Source organism: Aquarana catesbeiana, linkage group LG02 (genome assembly GCF_042186555.1).
Source record: "Aquarana catesbeiana isolate 2022-GZ linkage group LG02, ASM4218655v1, whole genome shotgun sequence".
NCBI classification, from domain to species: Eukaryota; Metazoa; Chordata; class Amphibia; order Anura; family Ranidae; genus Aquarana; species Aquarana catesbeiana.
In genome coordinates this window covers 30,983,979-30,997,208 of record NC_133325.1, presented here as the reverse complement: position 1 = coordinate 30,997,208, position 13,230 = coordinate 30,983,979, and the positions used below count along the sequence as shown (strand labels likewise).

The following is a 13,230-nucleotide window of genomic DNA, read 5'->3' as shown; positions in this document are numbered from 1 at the left end:
AGGCCCAGGCTAAAGCACAGGCCTGGCTAAATTTTCCTGCACTAGAAAAACACTACTCTAGCACTTACCTTTATGTAGAGGGTGCTACATCTGCAATAAGCAGCTGCCGTAATTCCTTTCTACATGCGATAAGGCAAGGGGGAAGCGTGGACTGGTTTAATACTTTATGCTAGGCCTCCAATTCAGCAATTTTTTCAAATAGGGAATTAAGATGCTGCTGCCTCTTTCTCCTCTCTCTGGAAGCCATTTGTATCATTAAGCCCCTCATATATGCATTGTGGGCACACTAAACAGTAGTAGCCGACAGTGACGGCCCGTCCATTAGGGGTGCACGGGCGCCGCCCCCCCATCAATGCGCCTGGCCCCCAAATCTACATGCGGGGCACAGGACACATGGATTCCAATGGGTTTATTTTTTATTTTTTTGAAGCACGTGATTAGAGCCAGAGGCTCTAATAGTCTTCAAAAAAGGGTGGGCTCGGGGAGCAGAGCACTGCACCCTAGGCCCACCGAGTTGAGTGACAATAGCAAAGGAATATTCACACTGATCCTTCTCCTGGCCAATCAGGAAGCGGGTCCTGAGACCCATCACCCGATTAGCTGAAAGGACAGGCAATCCTATTGGACACATATGCGGTGCTTATTGGGGGTGTATAAAGTAACTATGGTGTATAACACATTGTTCACTTCAGCAATAAGAACAATAAATCTGCTGTGCTCGTCCAAGAGTTTGTATCCCTGATAGCTAACAGGACCCCGTTTTTCTTTTTTAGGTGCTGTGGCGCTAAACATATGAGGGAATTTCATGTGTGAGCACTTAGGGGTCTTCTCCGATGCAAAATGTGCCACAAAATGTCACAACGTTGCCATAAGGCATATGCCACACTTTTAAGATATTTATTTGTAAAAAAATTGAAAACCATTTATCATTTTCCTTCCACTTCACAATTATATGCCACTTTGTGTTGGTCTATCACATAAAATCCCAATAAAATACATTTACGTTTTTGGTTGTAACATGGCAAAATGGGGAAAATTGGGGTATGAATACTTTTTCAAGGCACTGTGTATATATATATATATATATATATATATATATATATATATATATATATATATATATATATATATATATATATATATATATATATATATATATATATATATATTATATACACACCGTATTTATCGGCGTATAACACGCACTTTTTTCCCCTTAAAATCAGGGGAAAGTCGCAGGTGCGTGTTATACGCCGATCCCCGCCGATCCCGAGCTGTCACATTTTCAAAATCGCGGACCGCGATTTGAAAATGGCGCCGCCGGAGCCGAAGTACACAGAGCCAGTCCTCGGCTCTTTCCGGCGGCTCTCGTTTACTTTCGGCTCCACTCGTAGTCCCGAGCGGAGCTATCCGAACCTACTCGGATAGCTCCGCTCGGGACTACGAGTGGAGCCGAAAGTAAACGAGAGCCGCCGGAAAGAGCCGAGGACCGGCTCTGTGTACTTCGGCGCCGGCGGCGCCATTTTCAAATCGCGGACCGCGATTTTGAAGCCCTGGAAGCAGGAACAGGGGATCCCAGGCTGCACTGGGGCAAGGCTGCACTGGGGAAGGCTGCACTGACAAGGCTGCAATGAAGTTTTTTTCCCTTCAACTTCCCTCCTAAAAGTTTTTTTTCCTTAAAATTCCCTCCTAAATTGGGGTGCGTGTTATACGCCGATGCATGTTATACGCCGATAAATACGGAATATATATATATATATATATATATACATATATATATATATATATATATATATATATATATATATATATATATATATATATATATATATATATATATATATATATATATATATATATATATATATACACACAGTGCCTTAAAAAAGTATTCAAGTAATATATATATATATATATATATATATATATATATATATATATATATATATATATATATATATATATATATATATATATATTTTTTTTTTTTTAGGTTAGTGTTTCTTTTAATGTTTCTTAGTATTTTGATTATGATGTTTCAAACCTTGGCTCCATCCGGGAGAAGTGGGTCAGTCTTCTTCTGTTTCTTCTTCTTCTTCTTGGCTTTAGCAGTGATGGGTTGGTAAGAGGAAGAAAAGTTGGCTTGTTGAAAGTTGGCTTGTTGAAAGTTGGCATCCTGAAGCTCTATGCTGTCCACTTCAACCAGACCTTTGGCTTTCCTTTTTGTATTTTCCATTATATGTGTTTCTATGAATCTCACCCAGGCATATTATCCTGTAAGGAAAACGATGAAAAAGTTAGAGGCACTAGATGGGCAAAACAGCAACAGGGAGGGTCATTCACATTTAAAAATAAATAAAAAATTATCTAAATTTGCAAATAAGGATCATCTCTTCCTCAGAGAACAGTGAGCGGGGCATGGTGGTGGAAAGAAATTAGCAGCTGTACAAGCAACTTCCTGTAGGGGCGTGATGTCATTCCTGTGTGCTGGCCATCGCTTCCGGGAAACAGATATGCTCCACAGGAACATACATAAACACACACAGCGGTCATGCATCTAGCTGCAGGCCCATTACCTAATTGGCGAATAATAGCATAGTTGCCAACAGTCCCGATTTTCCCGGGACAATCCCGATTTTGGGACCCTCGTCCCGATTGGAGGCTGACCAGAATCGGGATTTTCCATAAGGAAAATCGGGAATGTTGTTTTTTTTATTTTTGGAGCAGCTGGCTCCAGCAAAATGGCGGCCGGTGCCGCCGCTCGATTTTCCCCCTAGTGTTGAGTAAGTGGAGAGAGGAAGGGGGCCCGATCCGTGCAGCCAATGGGCTTTTTTAGCTGCACAGCCCCTCCCCTCTCCACTGAAGCAGAAGACACGGCGCCGCCATCGCCGTGTCTTGCTGAAAAGTTCCCCAGCCCCGTACTGCGCAAGCGCTGCGCCTGCGCAGTACAGGGGGTCCTTACATGCCGAGGGGAACTTTCTTGGCAGAACACACCGGCCGCTCCTGCACTGAGTGGGGGGGGCTGCACTGAGGGGGGTCTGCACTAATAGAGGGGGGGCTGCACTGGGGGGGTCTGCACTAATAGAGGGGGGGCTGCACTGAGGGGAGGGTCTGCACTAATTAAGGGGGGTCTGCACTAATAGAGGGGGGGTCTGCACTAATAGAGGGGGGGTCTGCACAAATAGAGGGGGGGGGCTGCACTGAGGGGGCTGCACTAATAGAGGGGGGTCTGCACTAATAGAGGGGGTCTGCACTAATAGAGGGGGGTCTGCACTAATAGAGGGGGGTCTGCACTAATAGAGGGGGGGTCTGCACAAATAGAGGGGGGGGCTGCACTGAGGGGGCTGCACTAATAGAGGGGGGTCTGCACTAATAGAGGGGGTCTGCACTAATAGAGGGGGGTCTGCACTAATAGAGGGGGGTCTGCACTGATGGAGGGGATCTGCACTGATAGAGGGGATCTGCACTGAGGGGGTCTGCACTGAGGGGGTCTGCACTGATGGAGAGGGTCTGCACTGAGGGGGTCTATACAGACTCTGCCGGGGGCACCTGATGCAAGGACAGACTCTGCCCGGGGCACCTGATGCAAGGACAGACTCTGCCGGGGGCACCTGATGCAAGGACAGACTCTGCCGGGGGCACCTGATGCAAGGACAGACTCTGCTGGTGGCAGGCGACGTGGTAGGTGACACGCTCAGGGATCCCACTGATTCGGCATTATGGTGAGTTGAATGTTATATTACAATGTAATAATAGAAATAATGCGCTTCAATCATCCTGACACCATAACAACCATGGTGCCAGGATGATTGAAGCGTTAACACCAGGTGTTTGGAGTATCTTTATCTGCTGATTGTTAAACTTTCTAGAATACACATATTTCTATTGTGTAGGATCTGGGGCTGCTGTCCCGTCATTCCCCTCTCCCCCTTTCCCTCTCCCCCTTTCCCTCTCCCCCTTTCCCCCTTTCCTTCTCCCCCTTTCCCTCTCCATCCCTCATTCATCTCAGACTCTAACCACACCCTCTTGAGCCACGCCCATTTAAGCCACACCCACTTTTCCACGTAATCCATGCCCACTTTTCGCCACGACGCGCAAAGCGTGCCACACTTGTATTTTTTTGCTAAGCCACGACTACAAACGAATGCTCCGCCCTCTAATTATTGTACGGCTCCACCTACAGCCAAAAAAAGTGTCCCACATATTTTTTTTTCAATGTTGGCAACTATGTAATAGGAAAGCAGATGCAGATTTCCAGCACTGGACTAACAAATGTGAAAGGCAGCTGGTGTTTTCTATTAAACAAGGTCCAAATGGGCCATTGACATGCATCACAGTTGAACTTAGGAATGTGTCTTTGCAAAGTTAAGAACTTGTCTTTTTAGGTTGGGCTTTGTGTTCCTTTTCTGAAAATTAGCTTCACTTCCTGTCACGTAGCCATACAGGAAGTGAGGGTAAAACTGTACCAATGCCTTTCCTTGGGGACACACAGGTCAATCTAACTAGTGTCACCATTTGGCAAATTGCACTCTAGCACTTGGCTGTGGACACCCCAAATTATTATGTATCTTGGACTTTGGGGTCTCCCTTTACATCAGAATCCATAGAGTTCCCCTTTTTACATATGAACTCGCAGAGTTCCCTTTTACTGTAAGGGGAGATTCTGCAGACTCTGATGTATGGGAGAACATTGGGGACTCTAACATAAGGGATGCTCTGGGAACCCTGATTTAAGAGAGAACACCGAGAACTCTGATGTATGGAGAGGATTGGATGTAAGGGGGAACACTGCGGCCTCTGAAGTTAGGGGTGTTCTGAGAACTCTGATTTACCTTAGTGTACTCACTCAGAGTCAGGAGAGAGAAGGGGGGAGACTTCAGTCACAGATAGGGGTGGATTGTGAGCTCATTCACCCCTTGGCACCTCTCATCCAGATGTATCTGAGGCTGCTGGACTTCAAATTTCTAGCCCCCACGTTCCTTTTCTGAGGCACAGCACTGGGGATTGGAGTGGGGTAGGACCAGGAGGAAGAGGTGCAGATTAAGCCCTTTCTCCTCTGCCGTCTGTGTGTTTAGGGAGGGATTGTTAGTGTTGGCTTTGGGCAGTGTGAAAGAAAGTGTAACAGACACTCTCAGCTTAGACAACTGCAGCCAGAAACCCTGCTGGGAAGACATAGTCCAGTCTGAATAATGTATCCGAGTTTCAGGCAGCCTGAAACCCGGACACATGATTCCAAACCCGAACTGTCCGTGTGAATCCCGGAAAGGTGGCAACCCTTGCATGCATCTGCAAAACAAATACAAAACAAAACACATAAAACATAAAAATTTGCTTCAAATTTTGTTGGTCAACAAAACAGGACTTGGAAAAGAGCTAGGAAAGCAAAAACACATGTATGTTAATTTGAGAGACTAACAGAATATGTTTTTGAGGTCTGACCATTTTGCAGAGGAAATTAACAGGACTGCACCCACAAACAGACAATCTCTTAAACCCTGAATCCACCCTGATTTTTTTTCACATTTTCCAAGTCCTTGATTAATAATTAAAAACATTTGGGGTTTATTTACTAAAGGCAAATCCAGTTTTCACTACAAGTGCACTGCAAGTGCAGTCGCTGGAGATACAAGGGGGACATGCAAGGAAAATAAAAAACAGCATTTTTGCTTCTACATGATTGGATGATAAAATCAGCAGAGCTTCCGCTCATTTCAGATCTTCCCCTCAGATTTATAGTGACTGCACTTCCAAGTGCACTTTCAGCGCACTTGCAGTGCAGCATGGATTTGCCTTTAGTAAATAAACCCTAAAGTCCAAAATGCCTTATAATTTGAGGTGTCCACAGCCAAGTGCTAGAGTGCAATTTGCCTAATGGGGGCACGAGTTAGATTGACCTGTGTGTCCCCAAGGAAAGACATTGGTAGGGTTTTACCCTCACTTCCTGTATGACTATGAGACAGGAAGTGAAGCTAATTTTCAGAAAAGGGACACAAAGCCCAACCTAAAAAGACAAGCAGGGGTTCTAACACTTGGTTTCTCTCAAATGCCCACAATTAGAATTATAGGATTTTCTTGAGCTAGATTTTATTTAGCTCAGTGCTCTAAAGCAGTGGTTCTCAACGCTGTCCTCAAGTACCCCCAACAGACCATGTTTTCAGGTTTTCCTTTATCTTGCGCAGGTGCTTTAAATCAGAGTCAATGGCTTGGTATTTTGGCCCAGCTATTTCATCTAAGATAAATTCCCAAAACATGTCCTGCTGGGGGTACTTGAGGACTGAGGTTGAGAACCACTGCTCTAAAGTAGCTTTATTTTAGACAAATCACACCTTTTTTTGTTTTGCCATGCCAATCAGCCTAATAAAGCTGCAGCTGGAAAATTCAGGAAAATTGTTTAGGAGGGAGTGTAAACTGCATTACTTGGATTGAGCATGCATAAGGGTTGCCACTTTTTCTTCAAGTCAAACCCGAACACTTTAGCCGCAAACAGCAAAAAAAAAATGTTATAGTTTAAACTATACATATATTTTTATATTAAATAACATTTCTAATCATATGAAGTTAATAACAAGAGTCTCCCTTTACATCAGAGTCCACAGAGTTCCCCTTTTACATATGAACTCGCAGAGTTCCCTTTTACTGTAAGGGGAGATTCTGCAGACTCTGATGTATGGGAGAACATTGGGAACTCTAACATAAGGGATGCTCTGGGAACCCTGATTTAAGGGAGAACACCGAGAACTCTGATGTATGGAGAGGACTGGGATGTAAGGGGGAACACTGCGGCCTCTGAAGTTAGGGGTGCTCTGAGAACTCTGATTTACCTTAGTGTACTCACTCAGAGTCAGGAGAGAGATGGGGGGAGACTTCAGTCACAGACAGGGGTGGATTGTGAGCTCATTCACCCCTTGGCACCTCTCATCCAGATGTATCTGAGGCTGCTGGACTTCAAATTTCTAGCCCCCACGTTCCTTTTCTGAGGCACAGCACTGGGGATTGGAGTGGGGTAGGACCAGGAGGAAGAGGTGCAGATTAAGCCCTTTCTCCTCTGCCGTCTGTGTGTTTAGGGAGGGATTGTTAGTGTTGGCTTTGGGCAGTGTGAAAGAAAGTGTAACAGACACTCTCAGCTTAGACAACTGCAGCCAGAAACCCTGCTGGGAAGACATAGTCCAGTCTGAATAATGTATCCGGGTTTCAGGCAGCCTGAAACCCGGACACATGATTCCAAACCCGAACTGTCCGTGTGAATCCCGGAAAGGTGGCAACCCTTGCATGCATCTGCAAAACAAATACAAAACAAAACACATAAAACATAAAAATTTGCTTCAAATTTTGTTGGTCAACAAAACAGGACTTGGAAAAGAGCTAGGAAAGCAAAAACACATGTATGTTAATTTGAGAGACTAACAGAATATGGTTTTGAGGTCTGACCATTTTGCAGAGGAAATTAAAAGGACTGCACCCACAAACAGACAATCTCTTAAACTCTGAATCCACCCTGATTTTTTTTTCACATTTTCCAAGTCCTTGATTAATAATTAAAAACATTTGGAGAGAACATTTTTTTTTTTACTTACCAGAACTGCCCTGTTGCTAGGTGGTGGCTCCTAATCTGCCACTTCTGGCTCCGCGGCGCTCCGCATCACTTCCTCCCTCACCTGTGCTTCCTGGGAAATGTGAGTCATCATTTCCCAGGAGTCAGTGGGCAGGACTGTGTGCAAAAATTGCGTTTTCCCGACTGGAAATTACGCAATTTAAGGCAGATCTATTTATCTATCTATGTTGCCATAACAACGGGGCAGGACCTTCCTCTGTCATTGCCCATTGTTATGGCAACTTGATAAACAATGGGCGCTACGGCCGCCGCAGCATCTTGCATGCGCAATATCGATATCGGTTATCCAGGAAGAGGTTGCGATTGGGGATCATATGCCCACACTCATCATGGCAATGGCAAGATGATGATCACACCCTTCAGAAAAGGCTTCAACCTGACAGATCCCCCCACAGTAGTCGGCGGGAGAGGGAGGAACCCTGCACAGCTGTGGGGACGGGGGGGAGGGGTGGGGGCAGGAAAAAGCACTGGGGGGCTGGAGAGCACACAGGGGGGCAGCAGAAAGAAGCTGGATAGGAGGAGTGGCAGGGGGCGGCTGCATATAAAGGAACCAATCTCTCAATTTTCCCCCGCTTCTCCTCCTCTCCCTCCCGCAGGCATTCAGCGGCTGCAGGAGGAAAATGGAGAGATTGGTTCCTCTATGTCGGTGTTTCTCAATCTTTTTCCAGTCAGGGCGCCCTTGAAGTATACCCCTAGGTGAATGGGGCTGCACTGCAACCACCCTGCAACTGTGTGCATTGCATGCAGTTGCAGCATAGTGATGATGCATTAAGGGGGTTAAAACAGGCAGTGAGGAGGCAACATATTGCCTCTTTACCGCCTGTCAAATGCCTCTGAAAAGTGATCTGATCATGGATCACGTTTCAGAGGAACTGCATTTTTTTGCTGGTACTTTAAGCAAACAGTAAAACAAAGATTAGTTCTGATTGTACATATATAGGGGGCCAGGATTAAAAGTAATGTGCATACATACAAACGTATGTAAACACACATGTACGCACATACATATACATACACATATATAAACACATGCACACACATATAAACACACACACACACACACACACATACATGCACACACATATAAAAACACACACACATATACAAACACACACACAAACACATGCACACACACAAACATACATGCACACACATGCAAACATACATGCACACACACAAACACATGCACACATGCATACACACACATACACATATATAAACACACACACATACATGCACACACATATAAAAACACACACACACATACACAAACACACACACAAACACATGCACACACACAAACACACACACATGCAATAACATACATACACACACACAAACACATGCACACATGCATACACACACATACATACACAGACACGCACACAGTGCCGGGACAAGGTCATCCAGCGCCCAGGGCAAGGATGCCAAACTGCGACCCCCCTTCCCTTAAGGTTAGGGTCAGGGTACCCCCCCATTCCTGCAATAAACCATTGCACCAAGGGCAGACGCCCCTCCTGCGCACCTCTTGTCCCGGCCCTACACACACACACACACATATACACACATGCAGACACACATGCACACACATACATACATACACACACACACACACATATAAACACACATACATGCACACACACATACAGACTACAGTACATAGATAGCCTTTTAAAAAACGACAGTACTGTACCATTCTTCCTGTCAGGTACTGCACTGTAGGGGGAGACAAAGAGCACAGCACACACTGCTTTCACTTTAGGTATGATCAGTGTGCCAATTTACAGTTCGGCTGAGGATCGGGGAGCTCAGTCTCAGCCGCCCTTGCTTGCCCTTTACAAAGTAGTCCCCTTTACATTACAGTGCCCCTATTACAAAGAGCAGTCACCTTTACATTACAGTGCCCCTTTACAAAGTAATCCCCTTTACATTACAGTGCCCCCTTTACAGAGCAGTCCCCTTTACATTACACTGTTTTACATTACAGTGTCCCTTTACAGAGCAGTCCCCTTTACATTACAGTGCCCCCTTTACAGAGCAGCCCCCTTTACATTACAGTGCCCCTTTACAGAGCAGTCCCCTTTACATTACAGTGCCCCCTTACAGAGTAGTCCCCTTTACATTACAGTGCCCCCTTACAGAGTAGTCCCCTTTACATTACAGTGCCCCCTTTACAGAGCAGTCCCCTTTACATTACAGTGCCCCCTTTACAGAGCAGTCCCCTTTACATTACAGTGCCCCCTTTACAGAGCAGTCCCCTTTACATTACAGTGCCCCCTTTACAGAGCAGTCCCCTTTACATTACAGTGCCCCCTTTACAGAGTAGTCCCCTTTACATTACAGTGCTCCCTTTACAGAGTAGTCCCCTTTATATTACAATGCCCCCCTTACAGAGCAGTCACCTTTACATTACAGTGCCCCTTTACAAAGTAATCCCCTTTACATTACAGTGCCCCCTTTACAGAGCAGTCCCCTTTACATTACAGTGCCCCCTTTACAGAGTAGTCCTCTTTACATTACAGTACCCCCTTTACAGAGCGGTCCCCTTTACATTACAGTGCCCCATCTACAGAGTAGTCCCCTTTACATTAAAGTGCCCCCCTTACAGAGTTGTCACCTTTACATTACAATGCCCCCTTACAGAGCAGTCCCCTTTACATTACAATGCCCCCCTAACAGAGTTGTTCCCCTTACATTACAGTTACCCCCTTTACAGAGTAGTCCCCTTTACATTAAAATGCCCTCCTTACAGAGTTGTTCCCTTTACATTACAGTGCCCCCTTTACAGAGTAGTCCCCCTTACATTACATTACTGTGCCCCCTTACAAAGTAGTCCCCTTTACATTACAGTGCCCCCTTTACAGAGTAGTCCCCCTTACATTACATTACTGTGCCCCCTTACAAAGTAGTCCCCTTTACATTACAGTGCCCCCTTTACAACACCCCCCCCCCTTTACATTACAGTGCCCCCTTTACAGAGCAGTCCCCTTTACATTATTGATAAGGGGCACTGTGATATAAAGGAAACTGCTCAAGAGGGCACTGTAATAAAAGGGAACTACTCTGTAGGGGGGGTACTGTAATATAAAGGGGACTTCATTGTAAAGGGGCATTGTGATGTAAAGGAAACTGCTCTTTAAGAGGACACTGTAATAAAAGGGGGGTACTCTGTAGGGGGGGGGGGGCACTGTAATGTAAAGGGGACTGCTCTGTAAAGGGGTACTGTGATGTAAAGGGGGGCTGTGATGTGAAGGGGAACTGAGGACAGACTCTGTGAAAAGCCCCTAATAAAAAAAAAAGTGCAATTTTGACTAAAGTTTAAAATGTTACTAAACCTACAACAGTAAAATAAGTCTGTATATGCAGTAAAGCATGCTTGTTATACTCACTGTGGAACCTAAGGAGTTAATCCTCTGCATTGTGTAAAAAAGCTGTTTGATTCTGTCTTCTCTGATACTCCCCTTCTTCCACTGTCCCCAATCCATCCCCTGATGGTACAGAGCCTTGTGGGGCGCTCAGTTTGTTGTGTATTCCAAGGGAGTTTTTTTTTCTTGGGAGGGTTCATGTGATCAGCACAGGGCCAATCAGCACTATGCAGACAGAGGGCCAGGGGTCCTGCAGCCTCATAGGACAATCAGGGGAGAATGAAAACTCCTCCTAGAAGCTTTAACCAGTGCTCAGCCAGACACTGCTGATGAGAAAAGGTATTTAGCAGTTTATATTTACTAAAATAATTGCATTCCCATGTCCTGTGTACTGTGGTAGACCAGATATAGTGAATACAGAGTTCTGGGGAGGCCAGACATAGTGAATGCAGAGTTCTGAGGAGACCAGATATAGTGAATGCAGGCTCCTGGGGAGACCAGATATAGTGAATGCAGGCTCCTGGGGAGACCAGATATAGTGAATGCAGGCTCCTGGGGAGACCAGATATAGTGAATGCAGGCTCATGGGGAGACCAGATATAGTGAATGCAGGCTCCTGGGGAGACCAGATATAGTGAATGCAGGCTCCTGGGGAGACCAGATATAGTGGATGCAGGCTCCTGGGGAGACCAGATATAGTGAATGCAGGCTCCTGGGGAGACCAGATATCGTGAATGCAGGCTCCTGGGGAGACCAGATATAGTGGATGCAGGCTCCTGGGGAGACCAGATATAGTGAATGCAGGCTTCTGGGGAGACCAGATATCGTGAATGCAGGCTCCTGGGGAGACCAGATATAGTGGATGCAGGCTCCTGGGGAGACCAGATATAGTGAATGTAGAGCCCTGGGAGACCCAATATAGTGAATGCAGAGTCCTGGGGAGACCAAATATAGTGAATGCAGGCTCCTGAGGTGACCACATATAGTGAATGTAGAGCCCTGGGAGACCAGATATAGTGAATGCAGAGTCCTGGGGAGACCATATATAGTGAATGCAGGCTCCTGGGGTGACCACATATAGTGAATGCAGAGCCCCGGGAGACCCTATATAGTGAATGCAGGCTCCTGGGGAGGCCAAATTTAGTGAATGCAGGGTCCTGGGGAGACCAGCTATAGTGAATGCAGGGTCCTGGGGAGACCAGATATAGTGAATGCAGGGTCCTGGGGAGACCAGATATAGTGAATGCAGGGTCCTGGGGAGACCAGATATAGTGAATGCAGAGTCCTGGGGAGACCATATATAGTGAATGCAGGCTCCTGGGGTGACCACATATAGTGAATGCAGAGCCCCGGGAGACCCTATATAGTGAATGCAGGCTCCTGGGGAGGCCAAATTTAGTGAATGCAGGGTCCTGGGGAGACCAGCTATAGTGAATGCAGGGTCCTGGGGAGACCAGATATAGTGAATGCAGGGTCCTGGGGAGACCAGATATAGTGAATGCAGGGTCCTGGGGAGACCAGATATAGTGAATGCAGAGTCCTGGGGAGGCCAGATTTAGTGAATGCAGGGTCCTGGGGAGACCAGATATAGTGAATGCAGGATCCTGGGGAGACCAGATATAGTGAATGCAAAGTCTTGGGGAGGCCAGATTTAGTGAATGCAGGCTCCTGGGGCGACCACATATAGTGAATGCAGAGCCCTGGGAGACCCGATATAGTGAATGCAGGCTCGTGGGGAGACCAGATATAGTGAATGCAGAGTCCTGGGGAGACCAGATTTAGTGAATGCAGGCTCCTGGGGAGACCAGATATAGTGAATGCAGGCTCCTGGGGAGACCAGATATAGTGAATGCAGGCTCCTGGGGAGACCAGATATAGTGAATGCAGGCTCTTGGGTTTAGTAACACTTTAACAATACCTATTTGTTATAGGTGTAGGTCATATACATACCTCCCAAAGTCTGGCTTAAAGAACAGCATCATCCAATCCTGACTTGTCGCTAGGACGTTGCTAAGACACTCCCAGATTCAAACATAGCAAGAATGGAGAAGAACAGAGCCAAAATTCTGCTTAATCCAGTCAGTCCATCGTTAATTCAGAGAATGAATACTTCACCTGCCAAATGCAGGCTTCTCCTCTGGTGTATTTCACCTCTAATTGGGCTTGGTTATAGTTCTCCTTCTACTCAACTAATCCCAATTATGGGTGAAATTCATCAGGGGCAGAACATGCGTCCCGTAGGAGATGTACTCT

The 13,230-nt window shown here is 46.0% G+C and overlaps 1 protein-coding gene across 6 annotated transcripts in view; it reads right to left on the bottom strand.

The window, feature by feature from the left end:
• Positions 1 to 13,230, bottom strand: part of LOC141126759 (transient receptor potential cation channel subfamily M member 2-like) — a 231,681-nt gene that overhangs the window by 191,592 nt on the left and 26,859 nt on the right. For all 6 annotated transcript variants that reach the window (XM_073612738.1, XM_073612736.1, XM_073612741.1 and 3 more), the window contains one exon: positions 2,045 to 2,274. In XM_073612738.1, the coding sequence (XP_073468839.1) occupies positions 2,045 to 2,236 (192 nt within the window). In that variant the 5' untranslated portion in view covers positions 2,237 to 2,274. The remainder of the gene's footprint in view (positions 1 to 2,044; positions 2,275 to 13,230) is intronic.